A 24,991-nucleotide genomic window follows, 5' to 3' on the forward strand; every position below is an offset into this window, starting at 1 on the left:
TATTTTTCAAAAGATTATAATAAAAAAAAAATTAAAAGCCCACTTATACTTAATCAAAGATAAAATACAACCCAACAACTTAATTGCAATGTGTTTTGATTTATAGTGGTTATAAATCGAAAACTTTCTTGTTATAATTTTGTAAAGCTTCATATTGTGAGAGATTGTTATTGAAACGGTTTCATCCGAGATTTGTGCAAGCTTCTTTGGATTCAACACATGATTATTGTTTCTTTGTTTTATACTTGATCCGTTTCAATTTACTTGCAACATTTATTTTTTTCAACGCAGTTCAATGCACGAATTCAATCCTTAATATTTCTAATTATGAATAATAAAAAATATAAAAAATTAATAATGATAATCTTTATGATTAGAGGAATCAAATAAGATCTCACCTAACTATATTTTAACTTATACCTTAAAAATAAATTACAAATTAAGAACGATAAATGAATAATGCCATTTTTTGTAATGTTGAAGAAGTATTGAAAATCTAAAATAAGGTTCTTTCTCAAATCGTTCTCTCAAAAGACTAGAATCAAAAGGATGCAACATCAGAGCGAAAATGGCGATCCACCAAATCTTTCCCGCACATTCAAGTATCTTATGGTTCGTTTATTTTTCTATTTCGTTATCTCTAATTCATGCTTCAATTTTTAATCCTTGAATTGCTTATTTGTTCTGTGTTTTCTATTACTACATTTCTTCAGCAACGCAGTTCTTGGCGAGGGGAATACCTTTTATCTTCAATACGTGGATACTGAGACATCTTTCAGCTTATGACTATGCTGTAAAAATTAATCTGCTTCTGCAATTACTGATATTTATTGAATTGTTTACTTATATTTGTTGGTTTGCTAGAATTTCGTATTGGCTTCATAATTAAATGCAAAAATTAATTACTTCCTCTTTGAATTTTAGTATTAGTTAAAGAAAAGTCATGTGTCCATTATTTCAATGCAAATATGCAATTAAGAGCTCGTTTGATTGTTGATACTAATTAAGTGGTAATCTGAATGATTTGTTCGTAATTTTCATGAAATGTACCATGTCATTTCCATAGCGATAAATTTTGATTATTTAAAAGTTTTTTGCTCATAATTTTTAATTATCACCTAGTAATTTTTCATTAGCTTGGGACAACTTTCTTATTTTTATATTAACTAATTTTCTCCCTCTATAGAAGAGGAGATCATCCTCAAGACATAGATGGTTAAGGGATAATGAGGCACATCTGAAATGAAACTTGAACCGCATTATCGTTCAACTAGTGTTCATGAATCAAGCAGCTAATGGCCCATCCTCCTCCAAGTCTCCAATATTGGTTCTCCCTTCCTCCGGCAAGACGGCAATTACCGTAATAGGTTAGTTTTCTTAAATTTTTTTAGACTGAATTATTTGTTTTTTTAACTTCAAATAGACTTGTTTTCTTAATTTTTTTAGACTGAATTTGATAAAATTTCTTCCGATCTTCAATTTAAATTAATTTGTATCAAAATTTATCAAATAATATATTATATGTAAAAGAAGTTTACTAATATTTACACTCTTTTCCATTTCACTCTTATACTCTTACACTCCACCCAACTTTACTCCATTCTGTTCTACTCTTATACTCTGACACTCCACTCTTAAAAAAATTTAAAAATTTAAAAAAATTAAAATTAAAAAAAATAATAATTAAAAATTAAAAATTAAAATTAAAATTTTAAAATTTTAAAATCAAAAAATTAAAAAATTAAAAAATTAAAATTTAAAATTAAATCAAAAAAGAGTAGGAATAGAATTCTTATTGGTCTGTTTACCAAGTCCACAAGAATTTCTTGCTACTACTTCTAAAAAATTTTGAAAAATGAATTTCAACTTAGATCTTTTTTTGTTAAAATATTTGTGACTAAAGTCATGTTTGGGTTCGATTCTCTCCATATCGGGTCATTTTTGGTGACGATCGGTTTGTGTTGATCCAACCGACTCATTGAATTTTCTTAAAAAAATAACTAAGCGATAGCTTTTAGGGCAGGCAAAGAAATTTACACTCAATGTATAAAAACTGAATATACATATAATAGTGACAAAAAATGACGTGAAACTGAAAATGACAAAAATTACAAAAAGGATCGAAACAACCAAGTTTAGAATAGGTTGGGTTTGACCCAATTATTTTCATTTTTTAAAATTTGGATACTTTTTGAATTATAGCAAATCTTCTCCTTTGATACGGACGCATACGTGTGGCCACTTACAGGTTCAACCGGTAATGTTGAACTTGCCATTTTAAAGCTTAAATTAAACATTTTGAACCTTGGCATTTGAAGTCTTATATTTGCCAACTCTAAACCATTAAAATAGACATTTTAAGTTTTGAAATAAATATTTTGCACTTGGAGTAGGTGAGTAAAATATAAAATTAAACGTTGGAGTATAAGTTTTTAGCGTTAGAATTGGCATCTTTAGTGGTGAAATGAATGTTTAAAGGGTTTAAGTTGGTAACTATAAAATTAAATTACGTCTCTAGAGAAGGAAGATTGAGGCTTGGAGTAGGGGTTTTAAGTGTTAGAGTTGGCTTTTTAAGTCTTAAAATGAAAGTTTTAAGGCTTGAATCTGACAAGTATAAAATTTTTTTTGTCACACGCGCAAGCAAGGCAGCTGCATACAAGTTTTTGTGTTTGAATTATGTATCAAAATATATGGATTATAACCCACGATTATTAGCCTAATTTTGGGTCAATTTTCGATCACATTATTTGACAATTCAAGAAAATTTGAAATGTTTAAGTCAAAAAATCAAAAAAATGAATCAAATAATCCAACTTTCAAACTTATTCGAAAAATAAGCATGAAAATCCCAAACTTGAGGTTTGAGGCTGTTCGCAGTTAGTAACTGCGAACAGGTTAAAAAAGACAAAATAGTTGTTCGCTAGTAACTGCAAACAGCTATTTGACCTGTTCGCAGTTAGTAACTGCAAACAGGATGCTCCACAAAAACAGGTCAAAATAGTTGTTCGCAGTTACTAACTGCGAACAACTATTTTGTCTTTTTTTTAACTGCGAACAGCTTCAAACTTCAGATTTGGGAATTTCACGCATATTTTTGGAATAAGTTTAAAAGTTGGATTATTTAGTTCATTTTTTTGGTTTTTTAACTTAAAGATTTTAAATTTTCACAATTCAAGGTATAAGGTACCCATTTTGGTTTCATAAAAATATATAACTTTTTATTTTTAGTTTGTCCTATTCCTTACACCATTTTTTGACTGTCATTCAAAGTTTTCAGTGTTCATCTCAATCTCATTTCTCTCATATACTCATATTTGTCTTATTCTCCAACTATAAAATAATACTCCATATTTTTCATTAAAAAGTATGTTGGTGTTATTTCAAATGAATGACGTCACTAATATCCTACCCTTAGTTACTAATAGTACGTGTTTATTCAGTCTATCTAATTTGTTTTATAATAGGTAAAAATCAAAACTTTTATCCAGATTAATTTTTACATTAATATAATTCAATTTTTAAAATTAGGTCAAATTTGAGTTCGATTATAGAAGGTGAAATAAAAAGTCCAATTTTAAATGTCTCTATCAATAACAGATTAAATTAATTCGCTTTTTATTTGCCATCACCCATTTCATCATGGCCATCTTTTTTCATTAATTTCCCATTTTGCCCTCCCCCTTAAAACTTCAACACTTTATCAATATTTAATCTCTAAAAATCACTAATTTTACGCGCAAACATCAATGTGATCAATTATAACCTTAAAATGATCACTTTACAACCTAAAAGTGATTTATTAGATAAATTAATTAATTATATGTATTCATCTCGTAATAAGACAATTTCATACAAAACTTGCTGATAAGAAAATATATGACAATGAATAGACCAAATCTTTAATAGGACTGTCCTAAAAGTGGGGTGTGTTCCTCATATGTGATCACTTTTAAAGCTTATGTAATCACTTATTTGTAAGACTTATGTGATTACTTTTAAGGCCTATGTGATCACTTTGAAAGGTTTATGTGATCACTTTTAAAGCTTATATAATTACTTTTTAAGCATATGTGATCACTATTACGTCCCGTCTGATAGTTAGTAATAAACGGAGATAATGAGAATGAAAAACTAGTGTAATTTTAGTTGAAAAATCTTTTGGCTACTTTGATGGCCATGCTTGTCCAACTCCAATCATCTCATTTTCTTCATAATTTTCATTCCAATGCATTACCATTGGGAGATGTGGTATTAGGTGGTAATGAAAATTTGTAAACAAAAAACCTTTTTGTCATCAAAGTTTCATTACCATGGGAATGATAGGGAACTTTTGATGAAATTTTACACTATAAGTCATGCTTATTACCACCAATAAGTATCATTAACCAAACAGGCTGTAAGGCTTATGTGATTCACTTTTAAAGCATATGAAGATTGTGTTATGTAGTGGAGGTGGACTTGAAAATTAAACATGATCACATATGCCTTAATAGTGATCAAATTGACCTTAAAAGTAATAGTATAAGTTTTAAAAGTGTTCATATAGGCTTTACAAGTAATCACGTATAATAGTCAATGTGATCACACATGCATTAAAAGTGATCACATAAGCCTTAAAAGTTATAACATATCCTTTAAAAGTAACCATATAAGCTTTAAAAGTGATCGTACGGTAAATTAAAAATGATCAATAGGCCTTAAAAGTGATCACATAGGTCTTAAAAGTAATCACATATGCCTTAAAAATGATCACATAAGCTTCAAAAGTAAAAACGTACAATAGTATTCAAAAGTAAAACGTACAATAGCAAAAAATAATCACATAAACCTAGAAATTAATTAAATAAATTATCATATAAACCTTAAAACTGATGGGTTGGTTTGTGGATTGGTTTGTGGGCCCAAATAGGGGGGATGGGAGGACAAACAAAAATCAAGTTTAAACTTCTAACAATCACAAAAATGTGAGGACCAAAATAAACCAATGGAGATTTTGGATAATATAACATCCAAACATAAAGTGCCACGTGCAAAATAAAAAATCACCATCATTTTATAAAAAAATTGATTATTTGATATAATAATAAATAATTAGTATTATTATAAATAGAGAAAATCAAAAGAGAGAACTAAGAATAATTGTAGAAACCAAAAAAATAGTAATTGTGCAGAAATAATGGCAACTTCAGTTATGTCTTCTTTAAGCTTAAAACCTTCTTCCTTTAGTGTAGTTGACAAGGCTGCAGGCTTGCCTTCTCTTGCAAGATCATCCACTTCCTTCACTGTTCGAGCCAGCGGCGGAAAGAAAATCAAGACCGATAAGCCTTATGGTATTTCTCTTCAATCTTACGATCCTAAAATAAACGAGTCATTTTTAGATTTTAATTTAGGCTACATCTTGATGTTGATATATTATACATATTTTATATGTTTTTTAAAATAAAGTTTTAAGTGATAGGATCGTTATAATATGATTTTATAATCCTACGATCAGATCCATCAAAAATAAATTAATATTTGCTCGATCCGTTGAAAATAAATTCAATTATTGATTATTTTAAAAAAATTCACCTATTCGATATAATTGCTGAAAATAAATCCAACTAATATTTAGTTCTAATTGCTTATAACAAAGAAGTTTTGAAAATACTTAGAAACAATAGATGAGTTTATTATTATTGATTATTTTAAAAAAATTCACCTATTGGATATAATTGCTGAAAATAAATCCAACTAATATTTAGTTCTAATTGCTTATAACAAAGAAGTTTTGAAAATACTTAGAAACAATAGATAGTTTATTTTCAGCAAATAAATCTAATAAGTGGGTTTATTTAAAAAAACAATAAGTAAATTTATTTTTAGCGGATTAAACATAGGTTGATTTATTATTGATTATTTTCCCTTAATTATAAATAATTTTTCTTAGGAAAATTTATTGACTCAAAATATTTTATACTCGTGAGATAGTTTCTTATAATAATTTAAAATTTTTGTTTATTTTCTCATAATACACATAATTTTTTAGTAAAAATATGAAGTACTTTGTACTATTATAAGAAGATTATTTTAATAACGTGAATTGTTTTAAGCTGATCATTATTGGGATTATTTTGAGTGAATGAATTATGGTTGAATTATTTTTTTAAAATTTTTGTATTTTTTATGCACTATTTTTCATTAATCTTTCAGCATACAATATTCAATAAATCAAAGTTATTAAGTGATATGAAGTTTTCAACTATTAATTCACTGATTTTCTAATTTATTTCTTAAAAATGAAGTTGAAGAAAACTTATATGACTATTTTTAATTTATAATATGAATAGTTATGATTAGTAATTAAACTGAAATTTTTAGTATATTTAAGTTTATTTGTAGAATTATACTATTAAATGATCCATTCCTACCGATTAAATCTGCCTCTTATAGTCGATTTTAAATAGGATATCGATCTTGATGAGGAATACCATTGCTTATGTAAAGTGTAGATAGTGCGTATCTTCAATATCTTACATTTAACAACTTTGAACTAACCAAGATGACAAGAATAGCTTAGCAAGCCTTCAATTATTAATTTTACTTTCTGTGTTCATTTTATGTTATGTTTAAAATATTTTATACAAAGAGAAAATTTAAACTTGATTTTTCATATATATGTAAAAATTAAAATATATCATGAAGGATTTTTTTTTTGGATTTATGTTGATGTATAAAATTCTAGTAAATACTTTCTTTAACTTTTGAAATTTAGTAATAGATATGAGACTCAAATTATTCTTTGAAAACCATAAAAAAAAAGCAATTGTAACAAAAAGATACAAAGAGTGCTTTTTTAAAACTAAATAAATATATAGAAATTATGCAATTATTACTAGCTAGAGTATTTAACATATTTTGAGATTTCAACCATCAGCTTAAACTTTTGGTTGAGTCGATTTTTTGACATGATATCAGAGCTAGTGTAACAAAAGGTCACGACTTTGAATCTCAACCACCATTTATTTAAAGTGGATATTAAGCTTCAAGTCCGATGAGGGCTTGTGTTGCATTTACACTTCTAGCCTTTTAGACTCTCGTGTGAGGGGGAGTGTTACAGTATATACCATATCCTGAAACCTCAATCATCAGTTTAAGCTTTTGAATGAGTTGATTCTTCGATATATGTTGACCTTGACCTTAAAGATGTATAATTGTTAATTAATTAATTAATTAATTAATTATTAATATAGGAATTAACGGAGGAATGGCATTAAGAGATGGTGTCGACTCTTCGGGAAGAAAGGGAAAGGTTTGTGTTTCATCTCTTAAATCCTTAATTATTCATCCAGATCTATCTTGACTATCTATATTCATTGTATAAAAGTGAAATTTAAGAAATTTTAATTTTAATTCAAAAAAAAAAAAATTTAATTGCTATTTCTAAATTGTTTTACAAATACATCAAATACTTATCCTAAATCCCTACTTGTGCAGGGCAAGGGCGTATACCAATTTGTCGACAAATATGGTGCCAATGTGGATGGCTACAGGTTGGCATTTATTATGAATCAATTTATTTTTTTTTTATTAAGATTCCCAACGTAATGTTACTGACTGGTGTCACATAATACACTAAATTCATCAAGAATTAGCAAAAATAAATTATGGTTAATTTTGATTTTTTTGGCCATTTTGCGGGAATCCTAAATTTTAAAAAACTACAAACATTAATCTACCTCTATCATTAATTTGTTATTTTTGTGAAAAAAAATATATAATTTTTTTTTAATTTTTTATGCAGTCCAATTTTCAACACTGATGATTGGTCACCAAGTGGTGATGTCTATGTTGGAGGTACAACTGGTCTTCTGATCTGGGCTGTTACCTTAGCTGGTCTCCTTGCTGGTGGTGCTCTCCTTGTTTACAACACAAGTGCCTTGGCATCATAAATTCTTATGTTTATTTTCATTAGCCAAATAAACTATAAATAGGACATGTAAAATACTTGTGCACTCATGATTTGTAATCTAATATTATGTTTAATAGGATTATATCCGTGTGCACGTTTGGGATTTACTTTTGTTTTTTACAGATTGTTTGGCTTCATAATACGTTAGACATTTGACAAAATTTAACAAAGTCCTTATATAGAACCTTTTACCACTTCTTGGATTGCATGATAATTATCAATTAAGACTTAAGCATTAGCAATTTTATACTAAATGTAATCATAATATATAAAGTGCTTATGAAGTTATCATAGTGATACAATTGAAAAGATATTATGATTAGATAATTCCTCTTAAATTAGATGCTAGAATTAAATCTTGGAAAGGTATACTGAAATTGCCGAGGGACTCTTTGACCACACTCTCCTTTATGGGTTTGAGTTGCCGCCTTCGTTCCTTCCCTATATCCTACTCATAGTTCCTATGAGCGACATATACTGGGTATAATGAGAATAATGATGATGGTATACTGAAATTGGTGAACTCGTATGTTCTTGATAACAATTGAATGTAGTAGTAATTGAAAAATCTTCAATCATACCATATAACGTTGTTATATGTGTGTTTTATTTGTATATTACATACTATAGGTATTTTGATGTCTTTTTTGTTGAAAATTTATAATATATAAGATAAGATTGTATAAATTATTTCTAATGTATTACTCTTAACTTTATTTCTCAAATTTGTCACCTTCTATAGAGTAAACTTTCACTTTATAGTGCATTGCATTTGGGAATATGAATGGAGGTGTTAAAAATAATTATCTTACATAAATTAGTCTTACATGAATTTGTGGGTTAGATTAATATTCATATATTAATATTAGTATGAATTTGTGGAGTTTATGTCATCACCAAATTGTTACATTACAATTACAAACACTTCAAATAAAACTCATCATTGATAATTTGCATTTCATTAAAAATTGCATTGTAAGTGGAACACTTGGCACAACAAATTTGTAAAATGCATTATAATAGTGACACATAGAACAAAATGCTTATGAATTAGTATATTGTATGATGATGTGCCATATTTTACCCCACCCTTTCTTTTTGCTTAATTTTTTAGGTAATGTTAGTGTTATGTTTTTAAACTTGTCTAAATGCCCAATATATTCCGCTTATTGGAAACTATGATCAGGGTCTAGAAAGGTACGTAAGAAAGACGACAACTCATACTCATAAAGAAGAGTGCGGTCAAAGAGCCCTCGACTCGAGAAAGATTCACAGATAAGTAGAAGTATTACAATGATTAAAATATTGGGTTGATGGTCATGTTGGTCTATAGACCTTACAATGGATTAGATCAAAGTTTAGGCACCATTCAACATATTGACAATCTTGACCTAAGCTTTATAATGACAATGGGACTCTTCACATCATTCATTGATATGATGGTGAATACGAAACACGATGGAACAAATAGTTTAGAAGTTATATTTACTTTTTGATGTTTAGAAAATTAAGACTCTTTGACAACTGTTTAAAAATTAACAGAAGACGAAAAATTATATAGTTTCGCAAAAAAAATAACATTAATAGGTTTTAAACCCATAACCAACAGTATCGTAGGAAAGCATGCTACCATCTAAGTTACACTTAACTAATGAACTATAAGGAATTTGTTAATAATGAGATCTTTGTTTTCTAGGACCTTAGGCAATCAAACAACTTAAATGAATCTAAAACCGCCTCTTATACGAAATCAAAAAATCTTAGTTTCTCAAGAAATTGTTTTGTATGTCAAGCAGTCAACTTAAGGGTTGGTTTTCCTAGAGTGCTCCAGTTTACTGCCAAGACATACTCCCAAGAGATACAAAGTAAACACTCTTTGTTTGAAAAGAATAAAGAATAAGACACCTTATACTAGAAACAATAATATGAAGCAAATTCTCCATATGAGATGCAACCTGGCCACCGATGTTAAATAGGTTACAAGTAAACTCAAACCAATGTGAAGTAAGCTTGTTGTACCATATTCTAAAAATGCGGAAACGGTCGCGATCGCACCGAATAGTGATGCAGTTATCATGACGCTTAAATATCGGTCGAAACCAAAAGATATCTTTTGATACGAACCAAAATACGGTTTTTCTACATGTTTATAGCGTGGGAAGTATCGATTTGTTTATTTTGAAAACCTTTATGATGCGACCTTGTTTTGACTCTATGGCCTATACTTCACATGTGATCTAACATTTTTCCCATTATTTCATTACTCAAACCAATTTATTATTGACTATTGTTTTTACGAACCAATTTCATTATTTTTGATTAGGAAAAAAATTATAGAACGCAACCCACACTCTAGTAAACCCTTACACAATGTGTTTGGATAGAGAAAATTGAGAAAAAGGAAGGGGAGCGATTTAAAAGGGTGAAAGATTCCTTGTTTGGATAATAAAAAGTGAGGAGAGAAATTTAGAAGACAGAGGTTTGGAGGGAAAACATTACAAATTATGTTAAGAATATAAATTTTTCCTAACGTGGAAAGATTAAGATGGAAAAAACTTAATTTTTCTTCCTTTACCCCTTCCTTTCCTTTCCCTTTCTTCCCTTTGTCTTCTCTTCCTTTATTTTCTCTCTTAATTTGCTATTCAAGCATAATATTAAGTCTCCTATATCCACAAAAGAGTTAATCTTAGAAGATACACGTTTCTTCCCTTTCTCGTTTAGAATATTTTATTTTGGAGAGAGAAATTTGATTAAGATTTTTAAGACATGTATAGATGATAAAATATATCCATGTGAGATCTCGTAAGATTTGCGTCTTAATGTATAATTTTTTTTATAAATTTTTATAATTTTTTTGATGTGTATTTAAAGATATTAAAGCTCAAAATTTACTTTAAAAACTGTGCAAAAAGTAAACGAAAAAAAAGAATGGATAGAGTATTATTCAATAAAATTATTTTAAAAAGCAACGAGAAAGAAATAGTGTTAATTATTTATTTATCTTTTTTTCTACAAACTACTAAACATAATGGGGAATTACTTTTATTCTATACTGGTGAGATTCAAACCCCAAGTGGTAAAGATAAATGAGAAATCTTAAACTATAAACTATAAACTAAACCACATTTTCTCAATTATTAAATAATGTTAATATTGTTAGAGTATATAACATATTATGGGGTCTCAACGGCTCAATCATAACTCAATTAAAAATTTAAGCTGATAATTAAGACCTTATACATGACAAATTCTTGTATGAAACGTTCTCACCGTATAACGCACCTCATACATAGATTAAATAATCTAATATTATAAATTATTAGCGCATATATAACTTTTTATTTTAAAATCAAATCACCAACAAACGATTTCCTAAAAAACTGATGAAAAAATTTCAAATGTAACCACTTTCTATTAACTTGTACAATAACATGATAAATATAAAGTAATATAATATACTTATAAATATACGCAATATATAATAATTGATCAAATTGTATATCTCCCTTTATCTCAATAAATTGTATATCTCCCATATCTCCAATGGTAACCCAAAATTATAGGGAAGGTCTACCATATGGTTGACTTTGACCTTCTGTTATTGTAGGGTTATGGGTTTCCAAAAACCAACAATAAAATTATTCACGTCCCATTATGATCTCTTTCCCTATAAATATATACTGATTTATCATAAATATAAATATATAATTATATAGTTAATACTCACACTTAATCTAATTATAGAAGTATAATATTAATTATGGTTTTGGTGTATTTGATTAAAGTACTAATAATTCTTGTGTTTGCTTATTCTTTGTTTATGTATGGCGTATTTTCTCAATCTGATCTTCTTGATGATCAACCTTACCGTACAGCCTACCATTTTCAGCCCATCAAGAACTGGATCAATGGTATTGTTATACCTTTCATATTTTTTTAAAAATAATTTATGAATTATAGCTTTAAAGTTCAGCATTTTTACGAATTACAGTCTCAATGTTTATTTTTTGCGAATTATAGCCACCGAAGTATTAATATTTGCAAGTTTAGGCCAAAATACAGAATTTCGATCATTTTGGTGGTTGGAAATTTAGGTTAAGTGGTCGGAGTTTTGTGTTTTGGGCCAGAATCTGTAAACTTTCGCACTTTGATGGCTGTAATTCGGAATAAATAAACATTGAGGCTATAATTCACAAAAAGTTTTAAACTTTAAGGTTGTAATTCGTAAATTTTTTTTTTATTTTCTAGTTAATTGCTTTTCTTAGTTGTAGTTATTGAATTTTGCTTTTCACAACGTACATAGCATACGTTATATACTTTAACATATATATCACACGAGAATTTTTTTGACAAAAAAGTGTAAATGCAACATATGCAACCTTATTCTTAATTACCTAATGCAAAATATTTCACTACAAGAGCATGGTTGTATTACAAGGGTAAATATGTAATTGGAAAATAAAAATCAAACTATAGAAAAAAATGTAAATAAAGGTAAATTTGAAAGGAGAAGAAAGATATAGAATATGATGGAATTAAAAAGATAAAACAAAAGGAGATGATCAACCTGATTTTAGAGGAAGAGGGGAAATACTCCATCCCACAAAGATAAATATTTACAAAATAAGGGAATTTATGCTACTATTGCTTCTTTTTCATCACTTTAAAGTTATTACCAGTTATCTTTGACAACAATAATATTCTCTTAGTTTTCTACTTAACCTAAACAATGGGTGGGTGAGATTTAAATTTGTGATATCTTGCAATATCGGCTTCTAATATGATGTCAAATGACCAACTCATTATAAATATAAACCGATATTTTAATACCCATAAAATATAATAATAGTGTCAATTGTGACATTTAATTATCAATATTATGACATTTATCAAATGTAACCAAAATATTTGGTGACACTTGTAGGAAGATTGAAATGTTTAGATAATATTTTTAAAAAATGGTGACATTTTGATGAAATGTCAAAAATATTATGGCAGAATATGTTTCTTAAGTGCATGCATGTGTTAAAACTATGATATTTTTGCTCAAAAGTAATACCAAGTTATTGACTGTGTTTTATTTTCAATGTTTGGGTATCTGACGCACCGATTTATGTTTGTACGTCGCAGATCCTTGTGGTTAGTTTTCTTTATCATTTCTCTTAATTTAATATGTTCTCAAAGGATGTGCATGCTATTAGACTTTCTGTGTATACATTTCAGATTGTTATTAATAGTGACATTTTATAAAGAAAAAATGTCATTATTAGTTGCAATCTCAATCTTAAAGAAATAAATATGTTTTCAAATATGAATGAACTGAGTAATATCCTTGATTTTCATGTTTCCTTTAATACATAGTACATCATTAAAGTGACGACTTTTGGATTGTAAGTTATAAAGAATTAAAATTGTTATTTAAAAAACTTGGGGGAGCTCCTAAACTTTTGATTAAAAATTATAATCTTAATTATTGAAACCACATATATCCTTTTATTGTAAAAAAAAAATATAGACAATATTTTGGCTTTGTAAAAGGGAATTATTATTTGTCGCCACCTTTTTCATTTTATCGCCACCCCCCTTCTAACAAAATTACGATATTACCCCTAGATTAAAAAAAATTACAAAAATGCCACTTAAATTAAAAAATGTTTAAGAAATGTAAATGGCACTTAATAACATTGTTATCGCTTAATAACATTATTATCGGAATTATATATATATTGAATTTTCAGAGGCTTTATGGTAGTATATTCGAATTCAAACACGATACCTTCTCTCTAAAAACTCTCTAAAAACAATACGTAAAGTTAAACAAGCTAGAACTCTAGATCGAACGTCAATGGCATTCCAAGACGAGCATGATAACGATCCGGTAAGTAATTAATCGGTTCGATTTTTGCAAAAAAAAAAAAATAGGAATGAAGTCGCACAAACCAGTCGCACAAAACGTGCGACTGGCTTGTGCGACTGCTTCAAATTTTTTTTATTTTTTTTTGTATTTGAATATAATAAAAAAAAAAAATTAATAGAAGTCGCACAAAACGTGCGACTGTGCGTCGCACGTTTTGTGCGACTTCTATTAATTTTTTTTTTTAACTTCGAATTATAAAATTTATTTTGTTTAATTAAATTATTTTATTTTAATCTATTGTTGTGCTATAATAATGGTATTTTATTATAATTATTTTGTAGAAATAATTATTTTTTAAGTTATTATTATTTTGATATATTATGATAATGTTATTATAATTATTATTTGCAGGACTTTGAAAATTTAGGAGATAATATAGATTATTCTGATAGATTTGTTACCGATAGAGAATTTGATTCTGTAGATGATTTACATACTTGGGCTAATGAGATAGCACTAACAATTGGATTTCAATTTACACGTGCTTCATATAAAAAAAAAGAACGGCGTTCTAGAGTGAGTCTGTACTTAAGATGTCACCGTTACGATAAAAGAAGTGTTGATTTGCATAACTTAGACAATGCTCCCCGACCAGGTTCCAAAAGTAGGGGTTGTGGGTGTAAATTTATGATTTTAGGAACTAGTCGTAACCCAAAGGAAAGACCTTGGACGGTTAGAGTGTTTCCTGGTGAAAAAGGAATACATAACCACCCGTTCTTCATGTACATAGATGGTCAAATAAGAGTAAATAGGATGACTGTGGATATCAGGCAGCACATACGAGATCTAAGTGCAACTGGCATGCAACCAGCATTTATAATGTCTTCAATTAGAAGAAATTTTCCTCGTTTTTATGCTAGTATGAATCAAATTTACAATGAGAGACAGTCAATCAGGAGAGAAGAGATGGATGGTAGGACTCCTCTTCAACACTGTCTGTATATGGCCACGGAGCATAATTATGTAGTTTGAAGGGACTTGGATAGTGAGGATCAGTTGACTAGATTATTGATTGCGAATCCAACTTCTATCCAGATGCTACGTTCGTGGCTCCATGTTGTGTTGATAGACACAACGTACAAAACGAATAAGCAAAAGTGGCCCCTTTGCGAAATCATTGGAATGACGCCAACGAATCATAATTTCTTGGTTGCATTATGTTTGATGCGAGATGAGACGGCTGTGTCTTATTCTTGGGTGTTGGAGAGGTTGAGGGATATTTACGGGACAGTCCAGACGCCGGATGTAATCGTAACGGATCAGGATGAGGGTTTGTCTGCAGCTATTCATGCTGTCTTTCCAGGTAAACATGTTTTAATTATTAATTATCGTCGATCTATGTATTATATATTTCTGAATTAATTTTAAATTTATGTTTAATGCAGTTGTACGACATCTATTATGCGTATGGCATATTGACAATGACGTGGAGAACATGGTCGATAAATTGTGTGGCGGCAAGAAAAATCAACAGGGCCAGTTATTCAGGCAAACAAAATGGAACCCCTTGGTTAACAGTATGACGATCGCCGATTTTGAAAACATATGGGAAGGGATTGTGTCCACTTGGTCGACTAGGAACCGGAGAGTCGTGCGATATTTGGCAGGAATATGGATTCCTCACAAAGAGAAATTTGTGCGTGCGTGGACGAATGATTGTTTGCACTTGGGTAACCAGACTACCAGTAGAGTTGAAAGTCAACACTCTTCCTTCAAGTACTACTTGGGTAGCGGTAATAGCTCATTCGATACGCTGTTTAAAAGGGCGCACGCACAAATTACGAATCAACAATCAAAAATAAGACAAGCTCTTGAGGAATCTAATAATTCCATTTCAAGGACGTCGCGACTAAATTTTCTACGACCGTTGTATCGTCATGTTTCTATATATGCCTTGGAACTATTGATGATGGAGCACAACCGGATGTTAACCCTGGGCAGTTGTCTTTTAGAAAAATGCGGTTGTGTCATTCAAAAAACCCACGGATTACCATGCGCGTGTTACTGTTACTTGTCTATCAGGTCTAATGGTGCTTTGTACTTGGACGATATACATCCGTTTTGGATAAAGTTAAAGTATTTAGATGCAGAAGAAGACGCCAACGAAGAAGTACGGCACGCAAACGCCGATGATAAAGAGTACTTTCAATCGTTGGTGGATGAAGTTTTAAAATCCGACCCCTCAGTACTACGACGCGTCTCTCAGGTACTTGAACATGAGCTACACCCCGATGGTGACGACTCGTCGTAATCAGTATCATCGTCACCTGAGCCGACCGTATGACTATGTAGGCTACTTTGGTGCTCAAAGCGACTACGCACTTGCTCTAGGGTACTTGAACGTTGGGCCTGACTATGTATGGCCGCTTGTTCTTGCCTTGCTTGCCTTGCAGATCCCGTAACCCCCTTCTCATGGGGATCACCTCTCAGTAAAGTAGGCCTAAATCTATTGCCGCTTAATAAACCTCTAAAAAACCCTTTTCCTTTACCTTGATTTCCAGCCATTTACTAGAATTTTCATAATTTAAATTAAGACAACATTTTAAATTACTTAAAATCAAATAAATTAAAAACAAGCAACACGTAAAATATTTCACATTTACAAACAATTAAACAATTATTATATTCATAAATATTTAAACAACTCAAATTTAATAAATTAATTACACTAAACAAATTCATTACAATAAAAAAAAAAAAATTGAAAAACCGGTCGCACGAACCGGTCGCACAAAATGTGCGACTGTACAGTCGCACATTTCGTGCGACCGGTTTCTATATTTTTTTTTCTTTTTCGAATACGTAAATCAATAACTACTTCTTACAATAACATTATCATAATACATATTATTACAACATTTACTAAATAACATTAACTAACAACAAACTCTTTCAAAAATTTTTTTAAAAAAAAAAAAAATTGGATTCGGCACAGTCGCACAAAACGTGCGACTGTGCCGAATCCATTTCATTATTTTATTTTTTTTTTCCTTCGATTGATTTAAAAAAAAACTTACCTTGAATTTTTGTTGACGATTTCGATTCCAAAGTTTTAGCTCCGCTTAATTTTATGTGAAGAATTTGATTATATGGAAGTGATGAAAGTGTTATTGAGTGGATTTGAAATGTTTTTATAGAAGTTATAAGCTTAGTAGCATTTTCGTAATTTTTTAAATTTCAGGGGTAAAGTCGTAATTTTATTCGGGGGGTGGCGATAAAATGAAAATGGTGGTGACAAATAAGAAATGGGTTGTAAAATAATCCAAAAATTTTCGAGGGTTGGGCACCTTTAGGCTTTAGGCTTTAGGCCTAATTGTAGAATAAACCGTCGCCTTTGCGTCACTAAGAATCAGAAGAAGTGCTGAATTTTTCTACCAAACATAGCCTACAATAAAACGGAAAATTCGCAATTCCATCTCTAAATAGTCTTTGCGATGGACATGAGACTGAAAAATGTACGTCGTTGTAAATCAATCGCAAAGTCGCGAAATGGCAACTCGTGGCATGTGCCATCATGGACATTGGTGATGAATATTGTGAAATAACTCTTGATTAATTCCTCTTTAACGAGTAAAACTGATAAATAAACTCAATTAGAATTTAAATTAATTAATTAATATTTCTTGATCAATTGATACATTTATAATTAGATCGCTTTAACAATTTTCGTTTTATATGCCAATTAGACAAGAAGATTTTTATATGTCAAGTAAACATAAATATTGGAGGAAATATGGTCTTTAATTTGGATAACCAAATAAAAAATATATAAAAACTTTCAATGCTACATATACAAACATGAACTCATTCTATTTCTCTTGTACAAATGACTCATGTTTAAAGACCTCATATGACCATTGAACCCTCTACTCACCATCAAGAACCTCTTGCTTTAATTCAAATAAACCAATGTAGATTAGTTTAATGTTAATTTCACACTTAAGGTAAAATTTTTTTTGATATTACTTTTTTTTTTATCCTCTAGCACTTATATACAGGGTAAAGTAAAAATTAAAAAAAATTTATGAAAGCCCTTTGTAATTTTAAAAATTATGATATTTTTCTAATAATTTTGTATCTTTAAACACTTAACATATATACATAATCTAATATTTAGGCCTCCATATTTTTGATACCATGTGTAGTCGAATATGTTGAATATGCTCAGAACTTCCTTTGCTTATATATGTAACTACTTTTTTTTTCAGGACCAATGATATACAAAGGCATTTATCACCTCTTCTATCAATACAACCCAATTGGCAATGGGTCACCCAATGGTCCTCGTGTGTGGGGTCACTCAACTTCACTAGACCTAATCAATTGGACACCTCAACCACTAACCCTTGAACCACAAATGGAATCCAACATGAATAGTAGTTATACAGGATCCACCACTATACTTAAGGGATACAAACCCACAATTCTTTTTACAGGAATCACCCCAAAAAATGAACAAGTCCAAGATTTGGCATACCCGAAAGACCCATTAGACCCATTTCTTAAAGAATGGGTCTTAGCCCCCCAAAACCCACTTATGTACCCAAATCCACAAAATAAAATAGACTCCACCTCATTTAGGGACCCCACAACAGCTTGGTTATTACCTGATGGAAATTGGAGAGTAATTATTGGTAGTAAAAAAGAAAGAAAGGGTTTAGCTTTATTATTTAAAAGCAAAGATTTTATTAATTGGGTTCAAAATTATGATCCATTATATTCATATGAACTTACTGGTATGTGGGAATGTCCTGATTTTTACCCTGTGTTTATGAATGGTGTTTCAATGGGTGTTGATAATTCTATTATTGGTGTTAATACTAAGCATGTACTTAAAATTAGTTTAGATGAAACTAAACATGATGTTTATACAATTGGGACTTATGATTTTATGAATGATGGGTATATTCCTGATTTGGGTTTTGAAAATGATTCAAGTTTGAGGTATGATTATGGGAAATATTATGCTTCAAAAACATTTTATGATGGTGTTAAGATGAGAAGGGTGTTGCTTGCTTGGGTTAATGAGTCTTCTAGCTTGGATGATGATCTTAAAAAGGGATGGTCTGGAATTCATGTAAGTTTATTCGTTCTTTAATAATGTTTTTTAATTTTTATTTTGCGTGTTTGACAAATGGCTAATTGTTGATTGGAGTGAGTGATTTGATGAAGTGATTTTGAGCATGCTGGTGGTTGATTCATAATAACAAGATGTTTTAACATATTCGTTCACTATGTACTAGCAATAGATGGTTTGACCATCCAACTATCTATTTGAACTTGATAAGCCAAAACTGGTTTTAAACACAGCTGGTGAGAGTAACTTGTTGTAAATTAGTTTATTCACAACAAGATGTTTTAATTGGCTCACATCTATTTGTACCTAAATGAGCTAAAACTGGCAAATAAATTATTTTACCGAACACCCTAAATTTTTTTTTATCGTATAAAATTCAATTTTTAAATCACGCATTACGTTAAATCTTGTGAGATATTGTCCTTTCATTTTTTTGACAATTGAAATTAAAGAATTTGATATTTTGCACTATTTACAAGTTTTGCTATAATTTGTCACCTTTTAACGAATTTTATCTTGAACAAAAAAATTAATCAAGTGGGATCTTTTTAGATTTATCTTAATATATAGTTTTAATAAGTTAAGTTTCTTTTTAAAATATTTAATGTAAAAAAATATATTTTTTTTTATAATTTTTCGTATGCATAACTAAAGGTATTAACCATTAAAAACATGCATTTATATGTCTCTTTTGAAAGATTGACATGTAAAAAGAAAGACATAATAGTATTACATAAGTTGCAACATTATTCTTAAATAGACTAAAAAAAGTGTTAAAAATAATGAGGACATAATTAAGGAGTAAATATTGAAAAGATAATATATGGATATCCTAATTTTTATAGTAATTTCTTTTTGTTTAATTTTTTTAATTATGGAGTAATTTCTAAAAAATGTAACAGGCTATTCCTAGGAGAATTTGGCTTGACAAATCAGGAAAACAGTTAATACAATGGCCAATATCAGAAGTTGAAAAGTTGAGAGTAAAACCTGTCATCCTACCCATGCAAGTTCTCAAAGGAGGATCAAGGATTGAAATTACTGGAATTTCTGCTGCACAAGTAAATAAATATCTAACTTTTGCACTTCTCTTCCTTTTAAGTTTTCACAAATTCTTAAATGAGACCGTTATCATGATAAGATGTTAAACAGTTCACTTATTTACAAAATGAAACAAGCTAAAAATTAATAATAATAATCTTTGTATTAAGACGAATCAAACAAGATTCTACATGAGTATGTTTTAACTTATATATCAAGAATAAAATACAAATTAAGCGTGATAATTAAAATTTGACAAAAAAAGTTAATGGAACTAATGAGTAGAATATGAGGGAGTAAGACATTTTTATCAAGGAACCAACTCAACCAAAAACTTAAGCTGATGGTTGAGACCCAAGGATATATTACATACTCTAAAACGCCCCTCACACGAAAGCCTGTTGGACTAAAAGTGTGGATACAACAACGATTGTCCTCCTACCTGACGTTAAATATTCCACATTAAATAAGGGGCGGTTGAGATTTGAACTGTTGACCTTTTGTCAATTGGCTCTGATACCATGTCAAGAAACCAATTTAACCAAAAATTTAAATTGATGGTTGAGTCCCCAAGATATCTTATATACTTTAAGAATTTTACTCAATAACAAATAATTTGCCTAATTAATATTAGAAAAGAAAAAAAAAATACCCATTTAAAAATTCGCTAAAACTTATTTCCCAAACTAGGGTTATAAAAACAATTAAAACTAGTTCTAAGGAGTACCAACCCTTATTAGGAATGACCTAATTAGCTTGTAAATTAATTTGCAGGCAGATGTAGAAATATCATTTAAAATAAAAGAAGTATCAAATATAGAGAGGTTTGAAGCAAGTTGGAGCAACCCACAATTGGTTTGCAGCCAAAAGGGAGGCTCAGTAAGTGGTGGAGTGGGTCCCTTTGGGTTACTCACTTTAGCTTCACAAGACTTGTTGGAGTACACTGCTGTCTTCTTCAGGATTTTCAAAAATTTTGACAACAAATTTGTAGTACTCATGTGCAGTGACCAAACCAGGTATATTGACTAAACTAAAAACTTGATTTAGGAAGCTATATTTTTTCGGATTTTGTTACATATTATTGTGATTTTTTATTTTTTTGTTTTTGATTTTGATTTTCTCAATTAAATAATATATCTCTTAATTATAATTATCATAAATAATAAATTAGCCAAATTTATTAGAAATATAATTATTTTAAACACTAAACTAAAAACTAAAAACAACTCTTTTTCTAGTTGTTTTTCTATTAGTTATTTTAGTTTTTGAAAATCCTAAAAACTAAAAACAAAAAACAATAACGAACGGACCCATGAATATATTTGTTGAACTAGCTTAAACCCATGGCAAGTATAGACTACTTGTTATAAATTAATATATATATATATATATATATATATATATATATATATATATATATAACACGTGTAATAAAGTAAATGCTTTTAGTATATATATTATGTATAAGATAATAGAGATAAATAGATAGATTATTTATTTACCAAATATTGATGTTTAATAATTGCTTACTATATGTCAAAAAAATATAAACATGTTGAGTTAAGGTTTAAAATTTAAAGTTGTCAATTTGCAGGTCTTCTTTAAATCCAACAACGGATAAGACAACTTATGGAACTTATGTGAGTGTGGAACCTATTTATGAAGGGTTATCTTTAAGAGTTTTGGTAAGAAACTAAGTTTTTAGAGTACCTTGCATTTTATTATTATGTGTCTTTTGCTTAAGTTAACAATTGATTGGATCCAAGAGAAACAATCGTCTAATTGAACTAGTGCCAAGAAAAACTAATCTTCATCAATCTATGTCTCGGTTAACAATTTTTAAAAAATTTTTATGCTTGAAAAGTGTTATTTTGGCAAAAAGTATTACTTTTCAACCATAAAAACTTTAAGAAAAAAATATAATAATATATTTTTACTAGAATGTAACTAGTTCGCAGTGTTCATACATAAGAATTTTGATTCAATTATTAATTAAATAAATAGAACGAAAAAGAATAAGTCTATTATTTTATTTATTTTTGGTTCTAAAACTAGCAGTTCTAGTAGTCGACTCGGTTCTTTCAAATTGTTTCTCATTATTAAGAAAAGGTAACAAAGATAAAATACGAGCTTGTTTTATAGCAATAGTAATTAATCGTTGTTGTTTCAAGGTCAATCTATTCACTCGCCTAGATAAAATTTTTCCTTGTTCACTAATAAATCGACTAATTAAACTCATGTTTCTATAATCCATTCAATCCCCCGATTGGATCGGGGGCAAACGCCTACGAAAAGCTCGCTTGGATTTAATAAAGGGTCGCTTGGATTTATCTATAGTTTGTTTAGTTTATTCTTTATACATACCGAAAATCCTATTTCTTAATTCTAATTTTGTTAAGTCCAGCCAAAATAGGATCTGATTTGTTTATTTCTATTTTTTTCTATAATATATAGTATATATATAATATAATAATATAAAATATTTACTATAGAAATAAGAAATATATTAGAAATCCATTTTCTATTTAAAAAAAAAAGTAAATGATATAGATGAAAAATGTTTTGTCCCCTTACTTGATATATATATATATAACCTAAATAATATAAAAGAAGCAATTTAAATGTAATAAATAGAGAAATATTGTTTTGGCAGATTGATCACTCAATAGTAGAGAGCTTTGGTGCGAGAGGGAAAAATGTGATAACGGCAAGGGTGTATCCCACATTGGCAATACATGACAAAGCCCATTTGTACGCTTTCAATAACGGAATACAAGACGTTCAAATCACTTGGCTCACTGCTTGGTCTATGAACAAAGCTAATTATATTGCTTAGCTCAATTCTCCATCATCGTGGTTTTCGTACGTACTCGGTATATGTCGTTGCTCATAGAAGCTTTATTGTTGAATGTAAAAATTTATTTTTTTTTTTTTTTTGTAATTTAACACTTTACATGAGAAAAACGATATTTGCACCAACACACTGATAGTGATAGACAAGACCCGATGCTTCCCAAGTTCTATCTTACTTACATGCTTATATGCTCTTTGTATTTTCATTTAATATGCTTTAGGATTTTCAATGTAAAATACAAATAATTATTAAATCTCTTTTATTTGGTTTGACAGAAAACTCCTAGAAATATGAAAATATTGGACGAAAGAATAGAGAAAATAAGTAGTTCCCACGTCAAGAATAAAAATAATTACGGAATATAATAAAATATATTTTTTATTTGAGTTTTCTATTCAAATCTCGTAGTCGTCTAATTAACCACATATAATATAATGAAAATAGAGAAATAAATTTCTATAAAACCCATTTCCTTAATCAAACAACTCTTAAATCTAAAGCCCCCAAAGCAACAATTTAAGGTTTGTTATTATTTATTACCAATTCATCATTACATGAAAGTTCACCTTCATATAAAACCAGTCATGAATTCATGATACAAACATTGACATTGTCAATTAGTGGTACAATACCGATTCAAAGGATCCTCAAGCTACAATTATTTATATATTTAGGTGTTCGGGTAAGTTTTATGTACCATATTTATGATCAAGCTAAATCAAGGTCTTATGTATAGGTAAATATATTCTCAACCTCATTAATCATTATATACGGATTATTTTCAAATTAAATCGCATTATTTTAATCATAATTAATTTTTAAACACCCTCTAAAACTCTAACGGCCCTTTTGTTAATTAGTAGGTATTAATTAATGAAAATGATAATGAAAAATTGGAGTAATTTTGATAGAAAAATCTCTTGACAAGTTAAATGGTCGAACTTGTTCCCCTCCAATCATCTCATATTTTTTTGCAAAATTCATTCTAATGCATTATTAGTGAAAAATTATGAATAATTTTTTTTTCATGATCAAAGTTTCAGTTCAATAGGAATAATATGATACATTTCATAAATATTTATCCTACAAATCATTCCTATTATGATCCTTTAGTTTGAACAACCAAATTGACCGTAAAATGTAAATACAATCCCTCTATAAAAGAGCCAACCCCATCATTTTTTTGCCTCAAAAATTTCCATAAAAAGGTAAACAAAAATACCATAAATTCAAACCATAGGGCTTTTAACAATAATCATGAGAAGTATCAAAAATTTCATCCTTTTCATTGTCACCACAACCATTGCTATTGCCAACTCCCAAACAACCACCAACAACCTCGTGACAGCCACGTGCAAACAAACACCAGACCCGGTACTCTGCCAAGCTGCACTCGGGTCAGATCCACGGATCTCAAAAGCCAATGACGCAGAAGCCCTAACCCTCATCATGTTAGACGTAGCAAAAAACCGTTTCTTGAAGTCACTTCGATATGTGGAGGATGACTTGACCCGGAACCGGAAGACTCATGACCCCGCAGAGACCCGGGTTCTTCAGGAGTGTATACGGGTCTATAGGGTGGTGGTAGATACACTTATAGATGTAGCAGAGAGAGCAATAAAGGAAGGGGATCCAAAGTTTGGAGAAGAAGCTATGGTGGATGCGGGTAATGAAGCCCAAGCGTGCAAGATGGCATTTCCAAAACGTAAGGTTCTGAGATGGATCACGGGTCGGACCTGGATCCTCCATCAGCTTTCTAATGTGACTGCTTCCTTGATTAAGACCTTAGAATAGTGGCTTTACACAAATTCTCAGATCTTAGATGAGACGGTTTCACGGGCTTAAACTATTGCTATTAAGTTGGCCCAATGTACATATATTGTTTTATAGTAATCGCCATTAATAACATCAAAGTGATTATTTATAAATTTGAAGTGATCAATTAGTAAAATATGTTAATTATATGGACTTGTTTCATGATGAGACGTTCTCATATAAGATTGTTGTTGTTTTTATCATTTGGGTTGGTATTTTTTATGAGTTATCATCTCTAGTGAGATGACCTCAAAATGATTCTATATGCTAATAATTTGTATTAGTTGAGCTATTCAATTTTTATATGGGGCGCATCTGATCACGATAAGATCTATC

The 24,991-nt window shown here is 29.5% G+C and overlaps 3 protein-coding genes and 1 long non-coding RNA gene across 4 annotated transcripts; all 4 read left to right on the forward strand.

Moving 5' to 3' along the window:
- Positions 1–536: 536 nt before the first annotated feature.
- On the forward strand, positions 537–1,420 carry LOC130827913 (uncharacterized). Its single transcript, XR_009047256.1, has 3 exons — positions 537–612; positions 714–793; positions 1,187–1,420. It is a non-coding gene; the product is annotated as an uncharacterized LOC130827913 (long non-coding RNA).
- A 3,699-nt stretch (positions 1,421–5,119) lies between these two features.
- On the forward strand, positions 5,120–8,058 carry LOC130827914 (photosystem II 10 kDa polypeptide, chloroplastic-like). The gene is made up of 4 exons (XM_057693817.1): positions 5,120–5,330; positions 7,233–7,291; positions 7,477–7,532; positions 7,784–8,058. Exons 1-4 carry the CDS (start codon positions 5,177–5,179, stop codon positions 7,929–7,931), a joined length of 417 nt encoding a protein of 138 aa, XP_057549800.1. The 5' UTR covers positions 5,120–5,176; the 3' UTR covers positions 7,932–8,058.
- Positions 8,059–11,711: 3,653 nt separating this feature from the next.
- Positions 11,712–23,015, forward strand: LOC130827915 (fructan 6-exohydrolase-like). The gene is made up of 7 exons (XM_057693818.1): positions 11,712–11,862; positions 13,082–13,090; positions 18,077–18,945; positions 19,848–20,006; positions 20,761–21,002; positions 21,581–21,671; positions 22,640–23,015. Exons 1-7 carry the CDS (start codon positions 11,712–11,714, stop codon positions 22,820–22,822), a joined length of 1,704 nt encoding a protein of 567 aa, XP_057549801.1. The 3' UTR covers positions 22,823–23,015.
- Positions 23,016–24,053: 1,038 nt separating this feature from the next.
- On the forward strand, positions 24,054–24,634 carry LOC130827916 (cell wall / vacuolar inhibitor of fructosidase 1-like). Its single transcript, XM_057693819.1, has one exon. It carries the CDS (start codon positions 24,098–24,100, stop codon positions 24,632–24,634), a length of 537 nt encoding a protein of 178 aa, XP_057549802.1. The 5' UTR covers positions 24,054–24,097.
- The last annotated feature ends 357 nt before the right edge of the window (positions 24,635–24,991 follow it).

The sequence above is a fragment of the Amaranthus tricolor genome, chromosome 11 (genome assembly GCF_026212465.1).
Source record: "Amaranthus tricolor cultivar Red isolate AtriRed21 chromosome 11, ASM2621246v1, whole genome shotgun sequence".
Taxonomy (NCBI): Eukaryota; Viridiplantae; Streptophyta; class Magnoliopsida; order Caryophyllales; family Amaranthaceae; genus Amaranthus; species Amaranthus tricolor.